This window comes from Myotis nattereri (genome assembly GCF_964212035.1).
Source record: "Myotis nattereri genome assembly, chromosome: 1".
NCBI classification, from domain to species: domain Eukaryota; kingdom Metazoa; phylum Chordata; class Mammalia; order Chiroptera; family Vespertilionidae; genus Myotis; species Myotis nattereri.
Window position 1 is genome coordinate 222,273,477 of NC_138075.1, and position 23,458 is coordinate 222,296,934.

Genomic DNA, 23,458 nt, shown 5'->3' on the forward strand with positions numbered 1-23,458 from the left:
CGTCCCGCGTCACGCGCCCCTATTTACATACGAGCGGCGCAGGCGCGAGGCTGGGGCGCGAGCTCCGCAGCGCGCGCCCCCCGGAGGGGGATTGATTGACACGTGTCACTACCTTCCCTCGGCCCGGCCCTCCCCCTCCCACCGCTCCCACTGGGAGAAGCGCGAGGAGAAGGAAGCAACCTGCGGCTTCCGCTGACCCCGCCTCCCCATCCCCTCGCCGCCGCCTCCTCCCCCCGGAGTTTACTCCAGCGAGCCATCCTGCTCCCGCCGCCCGCGAAATCCCTGAGCGACAGCGAGAGGCTCCGAGCCCGGCCGGGAACCGGCGTGCGATGGAGCGGACTAACTACTCCTCCCTTCAGCCTTCCCGAAGCGACTGGGGCTGCGCGGAGACTTCACTTCCCAGGCTCCGTTGCGCCGGAGTCCCAGAGCGGAGCTGGACCCCGCGGCGCCATGCATGCTGGTCCTTGTAGTCCCGCAGGGACGGGCACTGGACACTTGGGCTTCTAGACCGGCCCTGGACTCCTTTGCGCTGCGCCTCTGGTGGACTTGGCCTCCGACGCCCTGCGCCCAGCACTGCTCTACTCATGTTGCCCGGTCTGACCGAGCCGCCTCAACTTCTTTAGGTTCTGCTATAGAAGGGCGGTGCAAACCGCAACGTTGACCGCTTCTTGATGGTTCAAGCTGCACTTTGTGCTTTAAGTGCTGGAAATTTGGAGGGGCGGGCGGGGGGGGGGGGGGGGGGCGGGTGGTCACTGTCATCCTGCCGCTGCAGGGAAAAAGCAAGCTGGTCATGGGGCCGCATCCCAAACAACTGCGAAATATCCAGAGCCATCCCGCCCTAACATCAGTTTCCAAGGCGAAGAGATTTTGGAAAGTGTGAATATGTGTAAGGGTTAAGGAAAGATGCGGGGCTTTTCACCGAAAATTATTTACGGAGGGCATTGGGTGTGACTGGATGAAAACCCCCCAAAAAGGAAACTCTTTACCCTCTGCAAAATGTAAACTGGAGGACAGCGACCATTGAGACTTCTGTACCGTGACATCTTTCACTTGCCTGACCTAGTACAGAGAGTGGCGTGGTATTTGGCACTTTACAAATGTTATGGAATGAATGCTACACTATGCTAGAGAAAATATTTTTTCTTCTTCAGAATGAGCTTTTCATTTAAAATAAACTTCAGTGACACTTTTGACTTTTGCACCACAGCAATTGTGCATGTGTTTCTGTATATGTGCAGGGGGCCGAACCCAAAATTTACTAAGAAGTCCTGTGTATTACTGCAAATTCATGCACAAGTATGTGGGCAATATGTTTCAATTCTTCCTGGAAACTCCTGGTTTCTGAGTTCAGTACTACCCTCCCTGTTTTGTAGTTTATCCTTATCCACCTTTCCTTGTTTTTTTTTTTTTTTCCTACAAGGAAGTATTTCATTGCTCATCACTACCTCTCGACATTGAAGATGTAGTTTTACATTTTCACAGATTAAGAAAATGAAGTTTAAAATCTCATAATCACCTTTCTAGAATGGTCACAGTTGGAGAAGTAAGTAACATCACTTGTGAAGGTGCTTTAGGAATTATCAGTGGATAGTTTCAATTACTGATCCCACTTATAATTGACAACAATCAGCATTTATAGCTTTCTGATCACTTTTACAGTAATTGACATCAGTGAGGATGGTCTAGTAGTTTAAGGTGCAGCGACAAGCCCTAACCAAGGGTCCAAAATGTTGGGGGTGGTGGGAGGCGGAGCTTCAGAGCAGGTCCTTGTCACCAAGCAACCTGATCATTTAGGAGAGCCCCAATCAGTGTAACTTCCCCACTTGCATGATAGGTCCAAGGAAGATGAATGACAAATTGGTTCTTCCTGAAAGTGATACAAGTGAATTCCATTCACGTTTCTTGGATAAAAGCAAATTATACAGGCATGCCTATTTTTCAAGGGAGCTCGGAAGTGCAATCCTGTTTTTCCAGAAGGAAGATAACCAAAATTTACTGGTGAAGAGCACCAATGTGTGTAATGTGTTTGTTTTTGTTTCCCGCACGTCCCACGTGGTTCAGGGTTCAGGATCTGGAAGAGGGGCCCCACACAAATGAAAAGAGACGAGACAAGAAATAATAATTTCAAGATTGGGGGGCCAGGCGAGAGCCCATCCAAAGAAGATGGACTCCACTTGTGCTCAGGCCTCGCCATCTTTTTATTCAGTTTGGGATCCACCCATAGCCCTTAGGCAGGCAAGTTCCAGTAACAGGGAGACTACCCCATCAGCAAGGATTTACATGATAATAGATGGGGAAGTTGCTTCAGCTACCATTGTCTGGACTAAACAGGGGGTGCATAGCCCTGACCTTTGCCAGGTCACCGGCCTTCCGGGTTCCTTGTCCACACCTCTCTGCTAGTGAAGACAATACTGCAATCCATCTTTCTAGTCACCAATTTACAGTTCACTCTCTTTACACTACAAAATATATTCACCCCTGTCACAAGTGAGACAATCCAAAAGTTCTATTCAGTAATGGCATTTCTCTCAGTCTAGCTCTCTGGGTGATGGCTGATGGTCCCTATATTAGAACAGGAATAAGCTTCTGTTGATATAGAGACCTCAAAAGATGAAGACTCATCCCTCTCTGCTTACACACACACACACACACACACACACACACACACACACACGCAGGCACGCACACTCAATGCACAGTGGGGGGACAGAGTCAGAATAACCACGGTAAAGGTAAAGAATGAGAGCCTCACATATTTTACCACAGCTAACATGGACTACTAACTTTCCGGCCTCTAACAGGTTCCTTGCCACCACCCACTGAGCCTCTGAGTCACAGTCACATATTTTAGGTTTTCCGTTGTCATAACTCTACCTCCTTCCGGGCACCAATGTCTACATAGTCAGAATAGGCTAGATCCGTGGTCGGCAAACTGCGGCTTGTGAGCCACATGCAGCTTTTTGGCCCCTTGAGTGTGGCTCTTCCACAGAATACCATGTGCAGGCGCACGTACAGTGCGATTGAAATGTTGTGTCCCATGCACAGAAGTCGGTTTTTGGCCTGGGCGAGTCTATTTTGAAGAAGTGCTGTTGATATTTGGCTCTGTTGACAAATGAGTTTGCCGATGACTGGGCTAGATTATCCTCTAGTAACGGAGACTCGAAACCTCAGTAGCTTAATACAAAGATTTAGGTCTTACTTAAAGTCCATGTCCTCCAAAAATCAGTGTGAAGGAGGGTGGGGAGAACTGTTCCATGTCCATTCAGGGACCCAGGTTTATGGAGCACCACCACCTGGAACCTCCCCGGTCACCATGACAAGAAAAAGACGTTAAATCACTGTCCAGCTCTTAAAGGCTTCTGCCAGAAGTGACATATTTCACTAGGTAAAGCAAATCAAATGGTCATGCCTAACTTTAAGACAGTAATATATCAAACTAGAGGCCTGGTGCACAAATTCACATACAGGTGGGGTCTGGCCAGCCCACCCCAATAGGGGCTGATCAGGCCGGGCTGGTGGGGGGGAGGAGATGTGGGAGGTTGGCCACCCTCACCCCGATCCCCCAATCGGGGTTCGGGGAAAGCTGATTGGGGGCAGGGCCGGCCAGGGGGAGGGGCCGAGGGAGGTTTGGGGGGGCCGTGATCAGGGCCACGATCGGGCTGGTTGGCTGCCACAGTATGTGTCATAGCAACTGGTCGTTCTGGTCATTCTGGTCACTTGGCATACATATATCTATATATATACACACACACATACATATATATATAATTAGAGGCACAATGCATGAAATTTGTTTAAAGGGCTTGGTCTCAAATCCCTGGCTGCCTCAGCCCTCACAGCCTGGCTTCATCTGGAAGGTCGTTGGATGGTTGGTCTAATTAGCATATTAGCTCTTTATTATATAGGATAGCTTGCAGGTGTAACCAACTACCCCAAAACTTAATAGCTTAAAACAGTGGTTCTCAATCTTGGCTGCACATTAGAATCACCTGGGAATCTTTTTAAAATACTGATTTCTGGGCCTCATCCTCCGGAAATTCTGTTTCCTTGCTACTAATGTTGTTGCCCCACCCCATAACAAAGAAAAAGAATTTCCGGAGGATGAGGCCCAGAAATCAGAATTTTAAAAAGATTCCCAGGTGATTCTAATGTGCAGCCAAGATTGAGAACCACTGGCTTAAAACATCAACAACTGATTTAGCTTATAATTCCATGGAGTGACAATTCGTTTGGTCTCAGCTGGATAGTTCAACTTACCTGGGCTGTGCTCACTCAGAGTTTGTGATTAGCTTCCCGTTAGAGAGGCAACTCTGTTTCTGAGGGTGAGTTGACAGTCACCTGGGACAACAGGCCAAGCAGGCCAATAGTCCCTTATCATCAAGAGGCTAGCCTTGGCTTGTTCACATGGATTTCAAGGTCAGTAAAAGAGCAAGCCCTAATGCACAGGCACTTTTAAAGCTTTGGCTTGGGTCACATTTGCTCCAGTCCAAATGGCTAAAGCAATCATATGGCCAAGCCCAGAGTCAATGAGGGTAAGTACCTTTTAACAAGAAGAGTTGCCAGTCACATTGCAAAAGGGTGTGGATAGAGGGGAAAAAATAATCTGTGGCCACTTTTGTAATCAACTGCAGATGGGAAAGTGTAATGTTACCATGTTCCCTAAAAGAAAGGGGAAGAGAAATGTTAATGAACAAAATTAATGAATATAGTATCTCTAGAATTTCTAGGCCAGCTATCCACAAAACTAAAGATAGAAGAGGGTCATATTCAAGATTGTCTCTTACACTGGAAATCTAGTTACTCTCAAAGGAAATGTTACTATTCTTTGGAAAGATGTTTTTGTTCTGCAGTCCATTTCCTATATATAGTATATCATTTGTTTACTAGAGGCCGGGTGCATGACATTCGTGTACAGCCTGGCCTGCACCCTCTCGCAGCCTGGGAGCTCTCGGGGGATGTCCGACTGATGGCTGTCAGTCCAACATCCTTAGCACTGCTGCAGAGAGGTTCCCACTGGTGGAGAGGTTCCCACCACCGCCGCTACACTCGCCAGCCATGAGCCCAGCTCAGGGCATCTGGCTGAGGGGCGCTCCCCGCTCCCCGTGTGGGAGCGCACTGACCACCAGGGGGCAGGCAGCTCCTGTGTTGAGCATGTGCCCCCTGGTGGTCAGTGCATGTCATAGTGACTCGTCATCCGCTGTTTGGTCTATTTGCATAGCCTTTTATTATATAGGATTGCTGTGTAACAAGCTGATCCATAACCTAGTGGCTTAAAAGATTACTGCTGGAAACTCCATGTGTCAGATGGGCAGTTCTGCCGATCTGGCAAGGTTCTGCTGATCTTGCCTGGGATTATTAAGCTGGAAACTGCATGATCTAGGAAGGCTTCACTCTGGTCTGGAGTTTGGCTCCTATGTGCTGAAATAATGGGAATGACTGAGCCATGTGTCTCATGCGTCTCATCACTCAGAGGCTAGCTAGAGCTTATTTACATAGTGGCAGCATGTCAAACACAGCAAGAGCGTAAGCACTAATGTGCAAGTGCTTTTCAAGTCTTTGCTGCCTTATATGTGTTTGCTGCTGTCCTATTGACCAAAGCAAATCAGATGACCAAGTCCAAAGTCTGGAGGACACTAACAAATGGCATGGATACAGAAAGGTGTGAGCAAATTGGGGTCATTACTTCAAAGACACCACCATAAATATCCATCAAGTTCACTATTACTTACCTAAAATTGATAAACACATCTCTAGAGTTCTTATACAGTATCAAATATAGATATAAATTGCTGGGCAAATTAACACTTTCATGATTTATTTGACCATTTGGAAGCCAAAAAGCTATTCTTTTACTTTGCAACAAAAATAAACAATCCAATATACTAGTAGGGTTGTAAAATACTGATTCAATGATAAATTACCAACATGTAACAACAGTAACAAACATTTTCTAATTTAATATTCTAAATAATTTTGTATTAATTAGATATTTATAATTGAAGTCATAATGATTAGATGCCTTAATTAACTATAAAATGATACATAATGCTGAAAAGCCATTTTTGAGTAAATTTATTACCTGCTTTAAAAATATCACACTTTACTATACACTGAGTGGCCAGATTATTATGACCACCTGACATTTGTAGGCAAATTAGCTATAATTTCACACTGAAGTGCTAGAGGGCCAGACCATTATAAATAGGGAAGCAGGTTGTTTACCACAACAGTAGAAGTGATTTTTTTTCTGAAGATATGGGTAAACAACGCGATTTAACAGCCTTTGAACGTGGGAGATTATATATATATATATATGTGTGTGTGTGTGTGTGTGTGTGTGTATATATATATATATATATATTCCCTTTAGTCCTGAACTGTAATGCACTACAGTTCTATAAATCAGATAAATTTGATCCATCAGCTATTTAGAACATGAAAATAGCCCCCTTCCAGAAAATTTCTGATCAGTTATATTATCATTGTGCTAAGTTATAGCAAAAATCTTAGATTCATCAATGTTTATGAGCTGGAGATTTCTCAGCATTGTTTTTCTTATGGGAGTTTGGACTTTAAGGACATCATCATCATCTCAGATGTACATGCTGATGCATTTCATTTCAACAGTGCAGTCAAATTTTAGAGATATCTAAAATATACGAATGATTTTGTCTTCTTGATACATTTCCAAATATCATCAATGTCTTTTTTGTACACTTGGTAGGGAACAAAGATAAAGTTTCATAGGAGGGAATAAAAATTGAAGAAACAGAAACGTAATGGTGATATATTTCATTTCTTAAACTGTAATGTCCACCTATTTTCTATTCCAAGACTGCCCGTACAGTACAAAAAATGGACAAGATAGTTGATCTAATACTGACCCTCATCTGTGGGTGGTATCTCAGATTTTTGTTTTTTTATGTTCTTTGTTTAGTTTAATCTTTGGTTATTTTTAGAACTTTACTATTACACCCCATTACTGTCTTCAGATTTATTATATTCTAGTTGGTTCTGGCTGGTGTGGCTCAGTTGGTTGAACGTCATTCTTTGCACCAAAGGGTCACGGGTTCGATTCTGAGTCAGGGCACATGCCCAGGTTCTGGGTTCCATCCCCCATCAGGGTGTGTGCAGGAGGCAGCTGATTAATGTTTCTCTCTCTCTTAAAAAAATATCAATAAAAACATATTTTTAGTCTGGCCGGTGCAGGTCATGGTTAGATTCCTGATCGGGGCACATTCCAGGTTTCCGTGCTCAATCCCCAGTTGTGGACTTGCAGGAAGCAGCTGATCCATGATATATTCTCTCATCGTTGATGTTTCTATCTCTCTCGCACTCTCTATTTCTCTCTGAAATCAATAAAAATATACAGTTTTGGATACAGTTTTCACTGCATTAGGAATATTCAGGTCCTAAACTGTCAAGATAACCAATTAATAGGGTGAGCATTTTTTTAAAAATATATTTTATTGATTTATTACAGAGAGGAAGGGAGAGGGATAGAGAGTTAGAAATATCAATGAGAGAGAAACATCGATCAGCTGCCTCTTGCACACCTCCTACTGGGGATGTGCCCGCAACCAAGGTACATGCCCTTGACCGGAATTGAACCTGGGACCCTGGGACCCTCCAGGCCGCAGGCTGATGCTCTATCCACTGAGCCAAACCGGTTGGGCATGGTTAATTTTTCATTGATTTCAATTTTTTATTGATATTTTTTAAAACAATATTATACATCTTTGAACTTGGCATCTGACTTTTTAAAAAATACCATTCACCATCTATTTTCTCTTACATTCAGGCACATGATAATAGGACCTGATCTATCACTACTCTTTTTGTGTCCACGTGAAATCATTCTCCCAGCCTAACTCATTATCATTTTCAGCCTTCTAATAAAATTTCAATTTATTATATGTTTACATGGGTGGGTTTTTTTCCATTTAATCCAATTGCATAGTTCAGTATCAAAGTCAAATAAAAATGTTGTCTATAGCACTTACACCACTACAGTTTAGAGAGAGTACAGATCATTATAACCTGTTGCCTGAGTGTCCCGGATTTATGTTATTGATTGTTTTTAACTGTCAGCAGGACTGTCCGTTAAACTTAGTAGGACATTGACATTTCCATGTGTTTTGAGACAGCACTGCAGTCTGCCACTATCTTTTGGATCCATCACCTATCGAGTTAACTATCCACTCCAGCCCTGTGCCATCTGCATATTTGATGAGTGACATCAGTCCACTAACTAGCACTGCAGCTGTGTCTGGGATGGGGATTGAGGGCTGGAAGAGACAGATGGGCCCCACAGGGGGTCATAAGCAATTAGAACAGAACAATGCCATGGACACTTCGAATTAAGCAAAGGCAGAGAGAGTCCAAATCAGGTGTCATGTAAGAAGGAGCTAATTTGGGGGATTAGATAACTTTTACTTGGCATGAAGACAGGAGACCTGGGAAAAGATCCACCCCAGGAATTAATAAATTAATACGATTGAATGACTGAGGGTTCTCCAGAAGACAAGAACCAATAGAATGTATATATATATATATATATATATATATATATAGAGAGAGAGAGAGAGAGAGAGAGAGAGAGAGAGAGAGATTTTAAGAAATTGGCTCACGTGATTGTGGATACTGGCAAGACCAAAATCTGCGAGGTGAGCTGGTTCCAGGAAAGATGTGCATTTTAAGTCTGATGGCGATTGTTGGCAGAATTCCCTCTCCCTTGGGACTGGAAAGTCTTTTTCCTTAAGGCCTTCAACTGATTGGATGAGGCCCACCCACACATGGAGAGCAATCTGCTTTATTCAAAGTCTACTAATTTAACTGTAAATCCCACCCCAGAAATACCTTCACAAAGACATCTAGAATAGTGTTTGAGCAAACATCTGGGTCCTGTGGCCTGGCTAAGTCAACGCATAAAATTAACCATCACAATACCATGTAGGAAAGCCCAAACCCAACACAAAACAGCTGGGTTTATCCAACCGGTGAATTAGTTCCCCTTGTAATTTCATACCTTGTGCCTCCCCTCATCACGGACGCATCCTGGAATGCCTTTGCCCAGCCCTGCTTCCTTCAACACTGGAAAAACTCTGCTCACCTTTCAGAGTTCAGATCCAATGTCACCGGTGTGACACTTCCTTTAATCCCACATCCCTTCCTCCCTTCCCGAGGAACTCGTTCCTTCCTCGACCCTCTATGTCTGTGCTGTGACAGCACTGGTCACACACACTGCGCTGCAATTGCTTACACATCAGACGACAGACTAGCAAAGTGGTTCCAAATGCAAACCCCGGCTCCAGCTCCCAGGGTTCAAGTCCCGACCTCACAAGTTACCCAACCTCTCCGTGCCTTCGTTTCATCTATAAAAATGGAAATACAAAGTTGTACTGACAATCTATGGTTGTAGTGAGAACCTAATGTACCTAAAACTCTAAGAATAATTTTCCACATGTAGTAATCACTAAAAAAAGGCAGTTATTTTCATTCTTAATGCTATTGTTGCTCTCTGGTTCCTGTGTCAGGTGGAAAGATGCAGTGTTTCGGGAGGGCAGGGACAGCAACAAACCTCCCCCCCAGCCATAATGCATGGAATAGACCAGGGTCTATAGGCATCTATTAGAGTGTTCAGTGTCTTGTATTTGTGAAATGCTCTAAAATATCCAAAGCCTGGCAACATTATAGCCCATTACATCAGGTGAGGTCATTCTTATCCCCATTTTACAGATGAGGGAACTGAGAAGTAGACATGAAATGAATTGTCCAATGTCACACAGCTGGCAAATGCAAAGTTTTCAGGTTCAAGTCCAAGGTCATTGAGAGAGCAGGACAGAGATGCCAGGAATCCGGGATCGTTTTCCTCTTCTGGCCTAGGTACCAGCCTCCCTCCTCCCATCGCCTTCTTCTCGTTGCCAAAATCATGGACATTCTGGATGGCGAAGCCTGCGACAAAGATGAGGCCTCCATCCCTGCACCAGACTGACTGAGGAGAGGGTGTGGCCAGGAGAAGGCTATTAATACAAGATATCCTCGGCCGTGACCGTGGCCTCTTCTATTTTGGTCTTAATCTCTGGGAGGGGAATCTGACTGATGGCCACCACCACCAAGTTGGCAGCGTGGGCGGAGGCGCTGGCCACGCAGATCCAGAAGGACTCTTCGTACTGCTCTTCCACCACCACGAAGCGGAAGAGCCTCTCCTGGAAGTTGGCGATGCGTTCCGTCAGGTCGTGGAATCTCACGGCGGCCATGAAGCTGGTGATGGCCAAGGCCACGACGCCACCTGCAACCCAGAAAGGTGGCCCTCACTCACAGCTCCTTTCGTCAGTCGTAACGACTTTATGGGAGGTGGCATTTCTGAGGCAACAAACCTGCTTTGGGTTTAAAAGAGCCCTGAGGGAGCCCTAGCCAGTTTGGCTCAGTGGATAGAGCGTTGGCCTGCGAACTGAAAGGTCCCAGGTTCGATTCCAGTCAAGGGCAAATGCCCAGGTTGTGGGCTCGATCCCCAGTGGGGGACTTGCAGGAGGCAGTTGATCCATGATTCTCTCTCAGCATGGATGTTTCTATCTCTCCCTCTTCCTTCCTCTCTGAAATCAATAAAAATATATTAAAAAATAAACCCCACAGATGTATAAAAAAGCCCTTAGGGAGACACAAATTTTAAATGGCTCTTTAAAGCGGCAGATAGCCCACACGGTGTGAGAGGTGAGCGATGTTGCAGAAAGAGGATAAGCTTCAGATCAGATGGGCTTTCACCCTTGACCCCTCTAATTTTTTTCCTGCCCAGTGCCGTTCTTTCTAGGGTGTACACATCTGGATTAGTTCAATTTCTAAATTGTTTAGGATTAGGATGTAGACCCTGAGGGCGATGTGGGAAGATATAAGAAAATGCCCTAGCCCAGTGGTCAGCAAACTGCAGCTCGGCAAACCATGGCTTGCGAGCCACATGCGGCTCTTTGGCCCCTTGACTGTGGCTCTTCCATAAAATACCGGCTCTTCCACAAAATACCGACTTCTGCGCATGGGTCACAAAGTTTCAATTGCACCATACGTGCGCGCCCGCACGTGGTATTTTGTGGAAGAGCCACACTCAAGGGGCCAAAGAGCCGCGTGTGGCTCACGAGCCGCGGTTTGCTGACCACGGCCCTAGCCGGTCTGGCTCAGTGGATGGAGTGCTGGCCTGCAGACCTAAGGGTCCTGGGTTAGGTTCCGGTCAAGGGCACCCGCCTCCATTGTAGGTTCCTCCCTGGCCCGGGCCCTGGTTGGGCTGATGCAGGAGGCCACCAGCTGATTTGTTTCGCTCACATGATGCTTCTCAGTCTTTCCCTCTCTCTCCTACTCTCACCAAAAATCCATGAGAAATAGCCTTGGGTGAGGATTAACAACAATAACAAAAAAGAATATCTTACGTGTGGATCGGGGTTTCCACAGAGGGTAGACTGCTCTCTGGTTTTTAATGATCCTCTTCCCATGTTTTAGATTAAGAAGAGATGAGAAAAGGAGGAAAGGACGGTAGAGGGGAAACGGAAAGGACTCCAAGCTTCATATGTTTCCGATCTGTTGCTTCAAACTTTAACTTATCTTTCTCTCTCTTTTCCTCTCTCTCTCTCTCTCTCTCTCTCTCTCTCTCTCTCTTTCTCTCTCTCTCCGACTGCTTTGATTTTATTTGTATTTCAAAAAAAACCACATTTACTATGCTTTTTGTTTAGATTATTACATCTCCATTGAAGAAAATTTGGACACCAGAAAAAATCAGAAAGATGAAAATACAAATGTACTTTTATCCTAAAAGCCAGGTATAAACACTTTAAACATTTTAGTGTATTTCTTTGCATTTCTTTCTCTTGAATAAAATCAGTATTATGGCGCTCTAACCGTTTTACATTTGATTTCCCCCCTTACTTGAACATTTCCCCGCATTGTCAAATATTCTGTTACTGCACCACTTTACACTGGTACATAGTATTTTATCCTAGCAACATGCTTAGTTAATTTAATTCAGTTTGATTAAGTGTGATCTTATTTCTGGGTACCTAGATTGCTTCTAATTTTTGATATTAGAAAGCACTGCAGCAAACCCCTTCTTATGAATATCTTTTCCAGTTATTTCCTTAGCAAAAATTCCCATTGGAATTGTTTCATGAAAATATATTCCTATTTTAAAAACATATATTTTTATTGATCTCAGAGAGGGAAAGGGAGAGATTGAAACATCAATGATGAGAATCATTTATCAGCTGCCTCCTGCACGCCCCCTACTGGGGATCGAGCCTGCAACCTGGGCATGTGCCCTTGACTGGAATTGAACCTGGGACCCTTCAATCCGCAGGCCGACGCTCTATCCACTGAGCAAAACCAGCTACGACGATATTCATATTTTTATGCCCTTTGATGCTAAAGTTTTGTCAAAATGCCTTTTTTTAGTACCCTGGTCAGTGGAGCTTGAGAGTATTGTCTCTCTGAGGAAGGAAATTGACAGAGGTAAGCATTTACTTAGGAAGCAGGACTGAGCACTTTTCCGCGCCAGTACTGTGGGGGTTCATGCAGAGGTGAACGGGACACCTGTAGCCCAGGTCGGGGGTCAAGCATGTATAGAAGTGATCCTAAAGGATGGCCACAGTCTCAGACACAGGTAACTACGTGCTAACTGACTTACTGACAATGCATTCTAATACAGGGTCAAACAACAGTACCTGTCTTTGTACTTCATGGTCACCCTTGTCAGGTAAAGGTAGCAGATTATCGCTAGAACACATTGCCCATGGGACCTGGGCTTTCTGAGATGGCCCTCATTTCTCAGGATTTTGTTATTTTTCATTACAGATGATTTTTTAAAGTTTAGAACTAAATGTGAATTAATGTCTATGTATCAATATACGCCCAAATTCTCACACACACACACACACACACACACACTCCTTTTATATTGGTGTTTGGCTTGGAAAATAGGGCGCAATGGTCATCAATGAGACCAAGGATTAATGAAAAGGCAAAGGGCTTGGCCCCAGCGTTACCTGGGTTGGAATCCCACCTCTGCTACGGGCTGCTGTGTGATCTTACGTGTGAGCTTCGGGTTCCGCATCTGTAAACAGGGGGCTCATAACACTTCATTCAGTGGTCGCCAACTGGTGGTCCGTGAGGTCCGAAAGGTTGGCAACCGCTGCATGGAGGTTGTGAGGTTTAAACAAAACAGGCAGGTGAAATCCCCAGGTTTCTTCTCTCCTGTCATCCATGAGGGCTCCTCCCAGCAGCAGCCCCTAGTCATGCGCTCTAACCATTTGGTCCTTTATTGTGACAGAGACTCTGCCTCGTTTAACAAGGAGGATATCCGTGCCCGTCAGGAAGGCTATAGACCCAGGGAAGTGAAGGCGGAACTCAGCCTAGTGACGGTGAGGACACGAGTTTCTCCCCCGGGGGCCCTCCTTACCTGCCAGGACGTTCCATAGGCAGATGCCCCCGGGGCCATTGACCGCCTTGTAGGGAACCTGGATCATGTTGAGAATGGCAAAGCCCATGCTGACCAGAGCCAGGGCCAAGGCCAGGAAGAGGAGCAGCAGGATCATCACGTGCAGGCCCGCGTTCAGCTCCTTCACCAGCTGTGGGAAGACTGCGGAGAGGACACGGCCGTGATGTCAACATCAGAGCTCAGCTCAAGTTCCTAGGGCCCAAGCTTGCGTACCACGGAGGCTTTACTAGAGGGTGTGAGGGCCGGGCAGCAAGTGCTGGGCTTTCAAAGAGCTGGAGCTAGTCATGGCCTCTGGGTCTGCCACTTGTTAGTTGTCCAACCATCCTCTCTTCCTCGGGGAGAATGCAAACTCTAAATGTGTCCTGTTGGCAATTTAAAGTGCATTGATTGCACAGCCCTGGGGTCTGGTGTGAGCTGGTGCATATAAACCCAGATGGCATTATATATATATATTAGTAGCCCTGCACATGAATCTGTGTGCCAGTAGCTCACTGCTGCCCTCCTGTAGCTCTCCGCCTGCTGCCCACCCTCCTGTAGCTGCCCCTGCCCCCTTCCCCCTCCCCGCTTTTTTCCCCCTCTCATTGGCTTGCTGCCCTGTCCCCTCCTGTAGCTATCTGCCGCCCATTTGTAGCTCGCTGCCCCACCCTCCTGCTGATCCGTGATCTAGTCCTTACTCAGTCTGTCATTATGTAACAACAATTTGCATATTACATCTTTATGATATAGGATTATTGATTTCAGAGAGGAAGGGAGAGGGAGATAGAAACATCAATGATGAGAGAGAATTAAGTCCACAATCTGGGCATGTGTCCTGACCAGGAATTGAACCATGATCTCCTGGTTCATGGGTGAATGCTCAAGCACTGAGCCACACTGGTGGGGCAGAAGGCGTCTCTTTGGCAAAAGAGGTTGGCATGAGAGTCAGTGAGCCAGAACCAGTTTGGCTCAGTGGATAGAGCGTCGGCCTGCAGACTCAAGGGTCCCAGGTTCGATTCCGGTCAAGGGCATGTGCCTTGGTTGCAGGCACATCCCCAGTGGGGGGCGTGCAGGAGACAGCTGATCGATGTTTCTCTCTCATCGATGTTTCTAACCCTCTGTCCCTCTCCCTTCCTCTCTGTAGAAAATCAAGAAAACATATTTAAAAAAAAAAAAAAGAGAGAGAGTCAGTGAAAGAGGGACGATTGCAAAGCTTGAATATGCGTTAAGAGAGTTGCTTTCATTAAATCAGGATTGGTCTCAGGCATATGTGTGAAGAGGGTAGCAGGATGTAGCCGAGTGAAGCCTAGATCTGGCACCCAAAGATCTGGGTTCAAATCTCAGCTTTGCTCATTTGCCACAACTGTCAAATAGGATCCTCTAAACCAGTGGTTCTCAACCTTCCTAATGCTGCGACCCTTTAATACAGTTCCTCATGTTGTGGTGACCCCCAACCATAAAATTATTTTCATTGCTACTTCATAACTGTAATTTTGCTACTGTTATGAATCGTAATGTAAATACCTGATATGCAGGATGTATTTTCATTGTCACAAATTGAACATAATTTAAGCATAGTGATTATTCACAAAAACAATATCTAATCTAATAAAAGAGAAACATGCAAATTGACTGCACCTCCGCTATGCCCAAGCCATGCCCACCAGCCAATCAGAGCGACTATATGCAAATTAACCCAACCAAGATGGCGGCTGGCAGCCACGGAGATGGAGCAAGCCAAGCTTCCCGCCTGCCCTGGCAGGCTGTGGCCTCTGCTCAAGGCTGCAAAGTTTCAATTATAGAAGATAAATAAATCCCAGATACCTGCTTCCAGCCAGCCTCCACTGGGAGCTTGAGACTGGGGGCCGTGGCCAGCCTGCAAACAGCCATCAGCCCCTCACCCAGGATGGCCACACCCTCATAGGGTGAGGGTCCCCGCTGGGGGGCTTGGCCAGCCTGCAAACGGCCATCAGCCCCTCACCCAGGCTGGCCAGGCACCCCAGTAAGGACCACCACCCTGAAGGGGCTGTGGCCAGTATGAAAAAGGCCCTCAGCCCCTCACCCAGACTGGCCAGGCACCCTAGCGGGACCCCCCACCCTGATCCAGGACACCTTTCAGGGCAAACCAGCTGGCCCCCACCCATGCACCAGGCTTCTATCCTATATAATAAAAGGGTAATATGCAAATTGACCCTAACAGCAGAACGACTGGGAATGACTGGTCACTATGACACACACTGACCACCAGGGGGCAGATGCTCAATGCAGGAGCTGCCCCCTGGTGTTCACTGTGCTCCCACAGGGGGAGCTCTGCTCAGCCACAAGACAGGCTGCCGGCTACCAGTACAGCGGTGGTGGTGGGAGCCTCTCCTGCCTCCTCAGCAGTGCTAAGGATGTCCGACTGCAGTTTAGGCCTGCTCCCCGCTGGCAAATGGATATCCCCCGAGGGCTCCCAGGCTGCCAGAGGGCAAAGGCTGGGATGAGGGACCCCCCTGCCTGTGCCTGAGTGCACAAATTTTTGTGCACTGGGCCTCTAGTGCAGTGATGGTGAACCTTTTGAGCTTGGCTTGTCAGCATTTTGAAAAACCCTAACTTAACTCTGGTGCCGTGTCACATATAGAAATTTTTTGATATTTGCAACCATAGTAAAACAAAGACTTATATTTTTGATATTTATTTTATATATTTAAATGCCATTTAACAAAGAAAAATCAACCAAAAAAAAATGAGTTCGCGTGTCACCTCTGACACGCATGTCATAGGTTCACCATCACTGCTCTAGTGTAATTATATATGTGTTTTCCGATGGTCTTCGGTGACCGCTGTGAAAGGGTCGTTCAACCCCCAAAGGGATCGCGACCCACAGGTTGAGAACCACTGCTCTAAACCCTGCCCTTCATACCCTTCTTACAAGATTGTCAAGTGAAGTGTGTAGGGATGATAATAGCGCCCACCAGTGGGCACTATGGGAAGCAAGGAGCATCACTGTGCATCCCTCATAATGACTCAGCAAGGTAGACATTATTTCCCCATGTCTGGTGGACACTCAATTACGTTGCACACTACTCTGAAAATGTCCATATGCATGTGGCAGGATAATTGAGTATTGGTATTTGTTTTCTCTATATTTGCCACTATGTTCTAGCTGTGAAGGTTAAAGCATGTATCATAACAGAATAATTTAAATATTGCCTGGAAAAAAGTCAGTTCCCCAAAAGGGTGGCTGTGGTTGTTGCTGTTGCTATTTTTACTCTCTGACTTTGCAGATCCTGTCTCCTATCAGTGCAATGGGGGTAATGATACCTGCATAGTGTATGAATGGGGGGTAATCAGCATTGACTGAGCATTAGTCAGTGGCTGAGCATTTTACATTTGTTCTCTCCTTCCATCCTTGTGACAAGGATATGTGGTTGATTTTATGAACCCCTTTTCCCCACAGGTTTGGAGACATTAACTCCCTTATCTTTGGGGAAGGTGACCCTGAACTCTACACACAGGATTATAGTCTTGTGTAGCCTACAGAGTTTAGATCACTATTTTCTGTAGTTATACATGAAGACTTCAAAATGATGGAACACTAAAGAAATGGGCAGACCCACTCGTCTGCAACTATCCCAGGGTTTCTACTGAATACCTCCCGGTCAAATTGGGGTCTGTCTTTGAACTCCAAAGTCCCTCCTTCATCATTTGATACCACTGACCAGCACCTCTTTGTCCCCCTCAGGATCCAGGACTCAAAGCTCTCCTGGGTCCACTCACCCCACAACTCCATTCCTTTCCCCTTGGGGCCTTTGCTGGCTCACTGCCTCCCATTATTCATGGAAGGTGGGTGTCTCCCAGGCCTGAGAGCGAGCGTTTTGGGTCCTTCTTCCTTTAAAGTGTCCTTTCCACTCAGAAGTTTCCAGACACTCCATGTCTACGTCCTTAGTTTTGATCTAACTTCCTGTCTGGGAGTGTTTCCATTTACAGTTATCTCCACCAGGTTATCAGATCAGCACTGGGAACCGTACCCTGGAAAATAAACTCCTTTCCAAGGGATTTTCCTGCGTAAGGCTTCTCGCTCCCTTTTCCTTCCTTCTCACCTCAGTGCCCCTAATATACATTTGTTTTTCTTTTCACACTTTCAGCCCTTTTTTATTCCAAACATAGTACCTATGCCTGGTTACCTACTTGTTTCATTATCCCTTTCTTCCTTTGTAAAATATATTTTTATTGATTTCAGAGAGGAAGGGAGAGGGAAAGATAGAAATATCAATGATGAGAGAGAATCATTGATCAGCTGCCACCTGCACACCCCACACTGGGGATTGAGCCCGCAACCTGGGCATTTGCCCCAACCGGGAATACAGCTGTGACCTCCTGGTTCATAGGTTGACATTCAACCACTGAGCCACGCCGCTGGACTCATTATCTCTTTTTTTGAAATGCAATCCTGAGAACATGACTAGCATCGCAATCCTCACCAAACACTTAAAGTAGAAAAGAATCACTATGTGATTGGCGAAGATAAAACAGTTTGCTAATACAGTGTGTTGATAAAGGTGTCAAACAGTGTAGAATATTAATTCATATACTCTCCTGAGAAGGCAATTTGGTAATTCTTCTACTCTCCTGAGAGGGCAATTTGGTAACTCTATCAAAGTGATTTCACGAGAGCACACCCACATATGTTCAAAGCTGTATACTAGTATATTGGATATTCATTCCAGTAGCAAAAGATTGGAGAAAAATCAAAAGATGAAATTGCTAGTCATGTGTCCTTAGGTATGAAAAAGGATCTTAACTGGTTGTAATATACAGTTGACTTTTTCCCCCTAAATTTTTATTGATTGATTGATTTTAGATAGATAGATAGATAAATCAATTTGTTGTTCTCCTCATTTATGCATTCATTGGTTGATTATTGTATGTGCCCCCTACTGGGGATGGAACCCACAATCTCAGCGTATCAGGACGTGGCTCTAACAAACTGAGCTACCCAGCCAGGGCTACAGTTGACACTTGAACAACATGGATTTGAACTTCACAGGTCCACTTACATGCTGACCACTTTCATCTTGTAAACAGATGGCATCAACTTACAGTTGTGGGGCACTGGCACCTCTAACCCCCATGTTGTTCCAGGGTCAACCATATAGTTCTTTGGTTTTCTCTATGATTGGTTTGGAAATTGGTTCTCTGGGGTGTTTCCTTTTAACTTGTCCTTTATTTTTATTTCATTGTTCGTGTGTGTGTGTGTGTGTGTGTGTGTGTTCAGCCTTTTATGTTATGGTTTTTTTTTTAATTCCCACCCTATGTTTTTTAAAGATTGATTTTGAGAGAGAGAAACATCAGTCAGTTGCCTCCCATACGTGCTCAGACTGAGGATCGTACTAGAAACCTAGGTATGTGCCCTGACCTAGAATCGAACCCCTGATCTTTTGTTGTACATGATGACACGCGAACCAGCTGAGCCATCTGGCCAGGGCTATGTTATGTTTTTAATAGAGCTATATATTCCAATATCCTCAATATCCCATTCTAATTTAATTGCCAGGTAAATGCAACTATTCCTATTTTTTTGAATGCATGTAACAAAATATGTATTTCCTTCATGTATTTAAATGATGTCAATTTGTATTAGAGTATTTGTCAATGGCCCAGCTTCTGCCTTTATACATTTAATAAGATACTAACCCTGATCAGGTTCTTAAGAACTACAATTTTGAAATATAAAATCAAATAATGAATAAAATTCTTTATTCTCAACAATATGTTGAGTAATTTTGATTTTGTATTTTGTAGAACGCTGTTCTCACCAGCAATCTGACTCCAAAGGCTTGCAGGATATTGCCTTTTTTGTTTTTGTTTTTTCTTTCCAGAAGACCGGTCATGGAGTCCTACTCTATTTACATCCAGAGCAGCTCTGACGTGACATTGGATGCCAGCCAACACTAGTGCCTGTCAGCCGATGCTCGTGCCCGCCCACGTTCATGGCCAGAAGCCTTGCCTGAGGTCTCCTGCCAGCAAACATGCAAGCTAGGCTTTGAACCGGGGTAGTCTATTTCCAGAGCCCAGCACAGAGCCCATTTGCTTTTCTCAGACTACAAAATTTTTAATTTTTTTAAATTGATTTCAGAGAGGAAGAGAGAGGGAGAGAGGGATAGAAACATCAATGATGAGAGAATCATTGATCGGCTGCCTTCTGCATGCCCCTCACATGCCCTGCCCAAGAATTGAACCATAACCTCCCGGTTCATGGGTCAACACTCAACCACTGAGCCACACCAGCCGGGCAGACTACCAAGCTTTTATATAAACAGAAGTAGAAGCAGTTGCCACGATCCCTGATGGCTGGTTTCTGCGGGCAGCCTACTGCACCTGCCTATGGGACTGGCTGAGAGAGCCTGAGGCAGAGGGTGTGGCCATGAAGTCCCTCTCTGCTCTGCTGTTTCCTGGCTGGGTGGCCTCAGGCAAGTTATGCAACCTCTCTGAGCCTCAGTGTAGTCCTCTGCAAAATGGGATCGTTAATAATTCCCTCTTTATAAACTTGTTGTAAGGCTTAAGAGACCAGCTGTGTGAAGCACTAGCAGAATGTCTGCCACATGTAAGCACTCAATATTTTAGTAGCTATTATTAATAGTGGTAAACGAAAAGGAATACAAATCCCTATTTCTAATGTTTCTACGAGCCTTCACAGGGGAAAAAAGGTCTCTTCTTAGTGCCGAATAAGAATCCCTGGGTGAATGTGGACTTTGTCACTGTGTCTCAGGGTGAGGCAGAAGTCAAACTCCACATTTAGACATAAGCACCCTTCCCGATATGGAAAAATAAGTGTTAGAATCTAAAGCATCTTTCCTGCCCCGAACGTACTCACTCGTGAATTGGGACTCGCGGCCCCCGAGCCCGCACTGCCGCACCTTGCACCCTCGGAAGAGCCCGTAGTAAATGTCCCCAATGAATTTGACCAGCTCTGGGTCGGTGGCGTTGACCAGGTCCACTCCCGTCTGACAAAGGATCTTCCCGCTCAGCCAGTGGGGCAGCACCAGAGCAACAATGATGAGGATGAAGGAGGAGAAGCTGAGTAGCGATGCCAGCCCGTACCACACCTTCTTGAACCATCCGGGCATCCTAGTGGGTGCGGGTCACCCCCCAGGCGTCTGAGCCGCAGCGGGGGCTGTTGACATCTTCCGGGCACTCGATGACCCTCTGGCCCGAGGTCGGCTCTTCAAAACCCACCATTTCAAGATCCCAAGTCCATCCCCCGGTCCTCCCTCAGCGCCTGCGTCCACGGCCAGTGTTTACAACCACGTCCCTGAGCCTCTGAGAGACGGTCTTCACCTGAGAGGGTAGATGAGTGTGTTACTGAAGGAAGTAACCCTATCCCTCCCACTAGACTAATGTTTCAGCCCAGGGTTTAATTGTTTCTCGTTTCAAGTATTTAAATAACCCTGGGGTGGACCTCTTCGTGACGAAGATGTTATTAGCAGGCAAAACCAGGCAGATCTGACTATAAAGAGACACCAGCAATCATCCAAAATGCCTAAGTGGAAGGAAGAAAGTGGAATGACTAGCCCTTGAATATTGCCAACAATACATGGTATCGAATGTCCATCACTCCGATGCGTGCAGGGCACTTCTTTCTCTAAGATGTCACCGCTGTCAGAAATACCGTGAGATGACTTCTGTGCCGAAGGCGTTTAACTGACGTGTGTAAACCGGGCTTTACGGTGGCTCCTGGATGTATCCCTGGGTGAATCTGCCGTGGGTAAGACTGCAGCCCGGGTCCCGCACTACAGTCCTCTCTTCCGCCCCCTGCCTGTGGCATCACTGAAATGGGAAAGGAACGTGATTTTCCAACGTGTTAGCAAATAATGATCCCCCTGCTGGGCTCTTCCTCTCTTTTTCTTTTAATCTGCAGGCACGAAAAGAAAGTCCCTTATTTCTTTTTTTTAAAATATATTTTATTGATTTTTTACAGAGAGGAAGGGAGAGGGATAGTGAGTTAGAAACATCAATGAGAGAGAACATCGATCAGCTGCCTCCTGCACACCCCCCACTGGGGATGTGCCCGCAACCAAGGTACATGCCCTTGACCGGATCGAACCTGGGACCCTTTTGTCTGCAGGCGACGCTCTATCCACTGAGCCAAATCAGTTAGGGCAGAAAGTACCTTATTTCTTATACTGTAGCTTTAAAAATGTTGACTTGTGATCTATTGCTTAAATGTTACCTTAATATCTTGTGAGACAGCCCTAACCGGTTTGGCTCAGTGGATAGAGTGTTGGCCTGTGGACTAAAGGGTCCCAGGTTTGATTCCGGTCAAGGGCATGTACCTTGGTTGTGGACACATCCCCAGCAGGAGGCAGCTGATCGATGTTTCTCTCTCATCGATGTTTCTAACTCTCTATCCCTGTCTGTGAAAAATCAACAAAATATATTTTTAAAAAGTATCTTGTGAGACTGGCAATGGCTTTGGGGAGCAAGATTGGGCAGAAGCGTCACGGAAAAATTCTTTTTTGGTCACAGAAGTCTGGAGGGGGGTTCCTTGCTAACCAACAGGAGGTTCGGGGACCTCAGCTGGAGAGTGCCGAGGGGGAAGCGGGACAGGAGAATGGAAAGCCAGGTCCCTTCCCTATAACTGGGGTTCACGTCTGTGGTGTCTCTACAACGAACACAAAGAAGAGCCCCCCCCCCCCCCCCGCCCCGGAAGCTTCTGCAGAGCTCTACCACCTGCAAAGGGCTTGCCCACCCTGATGCTCTGTAACCCTCTGTGGGAGGCGGGGTGGGGGTGGGGCGGGGTGGGGGATGTACTGACTATTCCAGCCATTTCTCTCCTGAGACCACTGAGGGTCAGGTCTTTGACCTGCAATAGCTCATCTTCATCACAATGACCTTAAAATAGTGTTTTTCTGGTAATAAATTACAAATTACATATAAAAGAGTGCTTGGGGGGTGGGGGGCTGGAGGGGGCCAATGGGGGGAAAAGGGGGACATAGGTAATACTTTCAACAATAAAGATTTATTTAAAAAAACGCAAATTGGTAGTTAGAAAATTGTGATGAGGATGCAAAGTACAGCATAGGGAATACAGTCAATAATATTGTTAATAACCATGTATGGTGTCAGGTGGGCACTGGAAATATTGGGAGGGACATTTTGTAAACTATGCTGTACACCTGCAACTAATACAAAATAATATTGAAAGGGAACTGAAAGGGAAAATTTAAAATGAAGTAAGAAAAAAAAGAGTTCTTGACACATGAATACTTTGCCAATAATGACATTCTGTTTTAACATGAAGCGTGCTCTGAGGGGCAGGACATGCGCAATACTTTTGCATCACATTCTGGCCCCAAATGATGTGCCTCTGTCAACTTTTGATGTTTCAGAGGTGAAGCCGTTCTGTTTAGAAAAACTCTCTGCGAAACAACTGACTCCCAACAAGCCCTTGGCATGACATTGGAGATGTGGTTGAGCAGAACCATTAAAGGCCTGGGTTCAAATTCCTACTCTTCTGGGCACGTGCCCGGGACTCTCATGACTCCGTTTCCGACCTAACCTGTCATAGGACTGTGGTGCGAGGTCACATGAAATGGCCCACGCAGATCACTCAGCACGTGCGTGGCATATAGAGGGCCCTAAATAACCGGTGTTCGCCCCAGCCAGTCTCCCAGTAATTCTATTGCCGGTAATGAAGCTTCTGATAATAAAATGAGTTACAGGATGCAGCCTGTTCCCTCATGACGTAATCCTGCATGCCGTATCTGGCACGCCTAAACGTGCGTGTGTGCTGGGTACAGGGCCCTGTGTTTGTGTGGAGGGTGACACAAAGGTGTGTGATATGGGATCCTGCTGGCAAGCTTACAACAGAGTTAGGACAGCGGTTCTCGACCAAGGGTGATTTTGCCTCCCCCACCTCCCAGGGTACATTTGGAAATACCTGGTGATATTTTTGATTGTGATGACCAGGGCGTGGGGCACTGCTCCTGGCCTCTTGGAGGTAGAGACCAGAGATGCTGTAAGGAT

At 45.9% G+C, this 23,458-nt stretch overlaps 1 protein-coding gene across 1 annotated transcript; it reads right to left on the reverse strand.

The window, feature by feature from the left end:
* Nucleotides 1-9,632: 9,632 nt before the first annotated feature.
* Nucleotides 9,633-21,259, reverse strand: CLRN2 (clarin 2). Its single transcript, XM_081098671.1, has 3 exons — nucleotides 20,307-21,259; nucleotides 13,436-13,615; nucleotides 9,633-10,291 (listed from the first exon to the last, which is right to left on the reverse strand). Exons 1-3 carry the CDS (start codon nucleotides 20,557-20,559, stop codon nucleotides 10,026-10,028), a joined length of 699 nt encoding a protein of 232 aa, XP_080954797.1. The 5' UTR covers nucleotides 20,560-21,259; the 3' UTR covers nucleotides 9,633-10,025.
* Nucleotides 21,260-23,458: the final 2,199 nt, after the last annotated feature.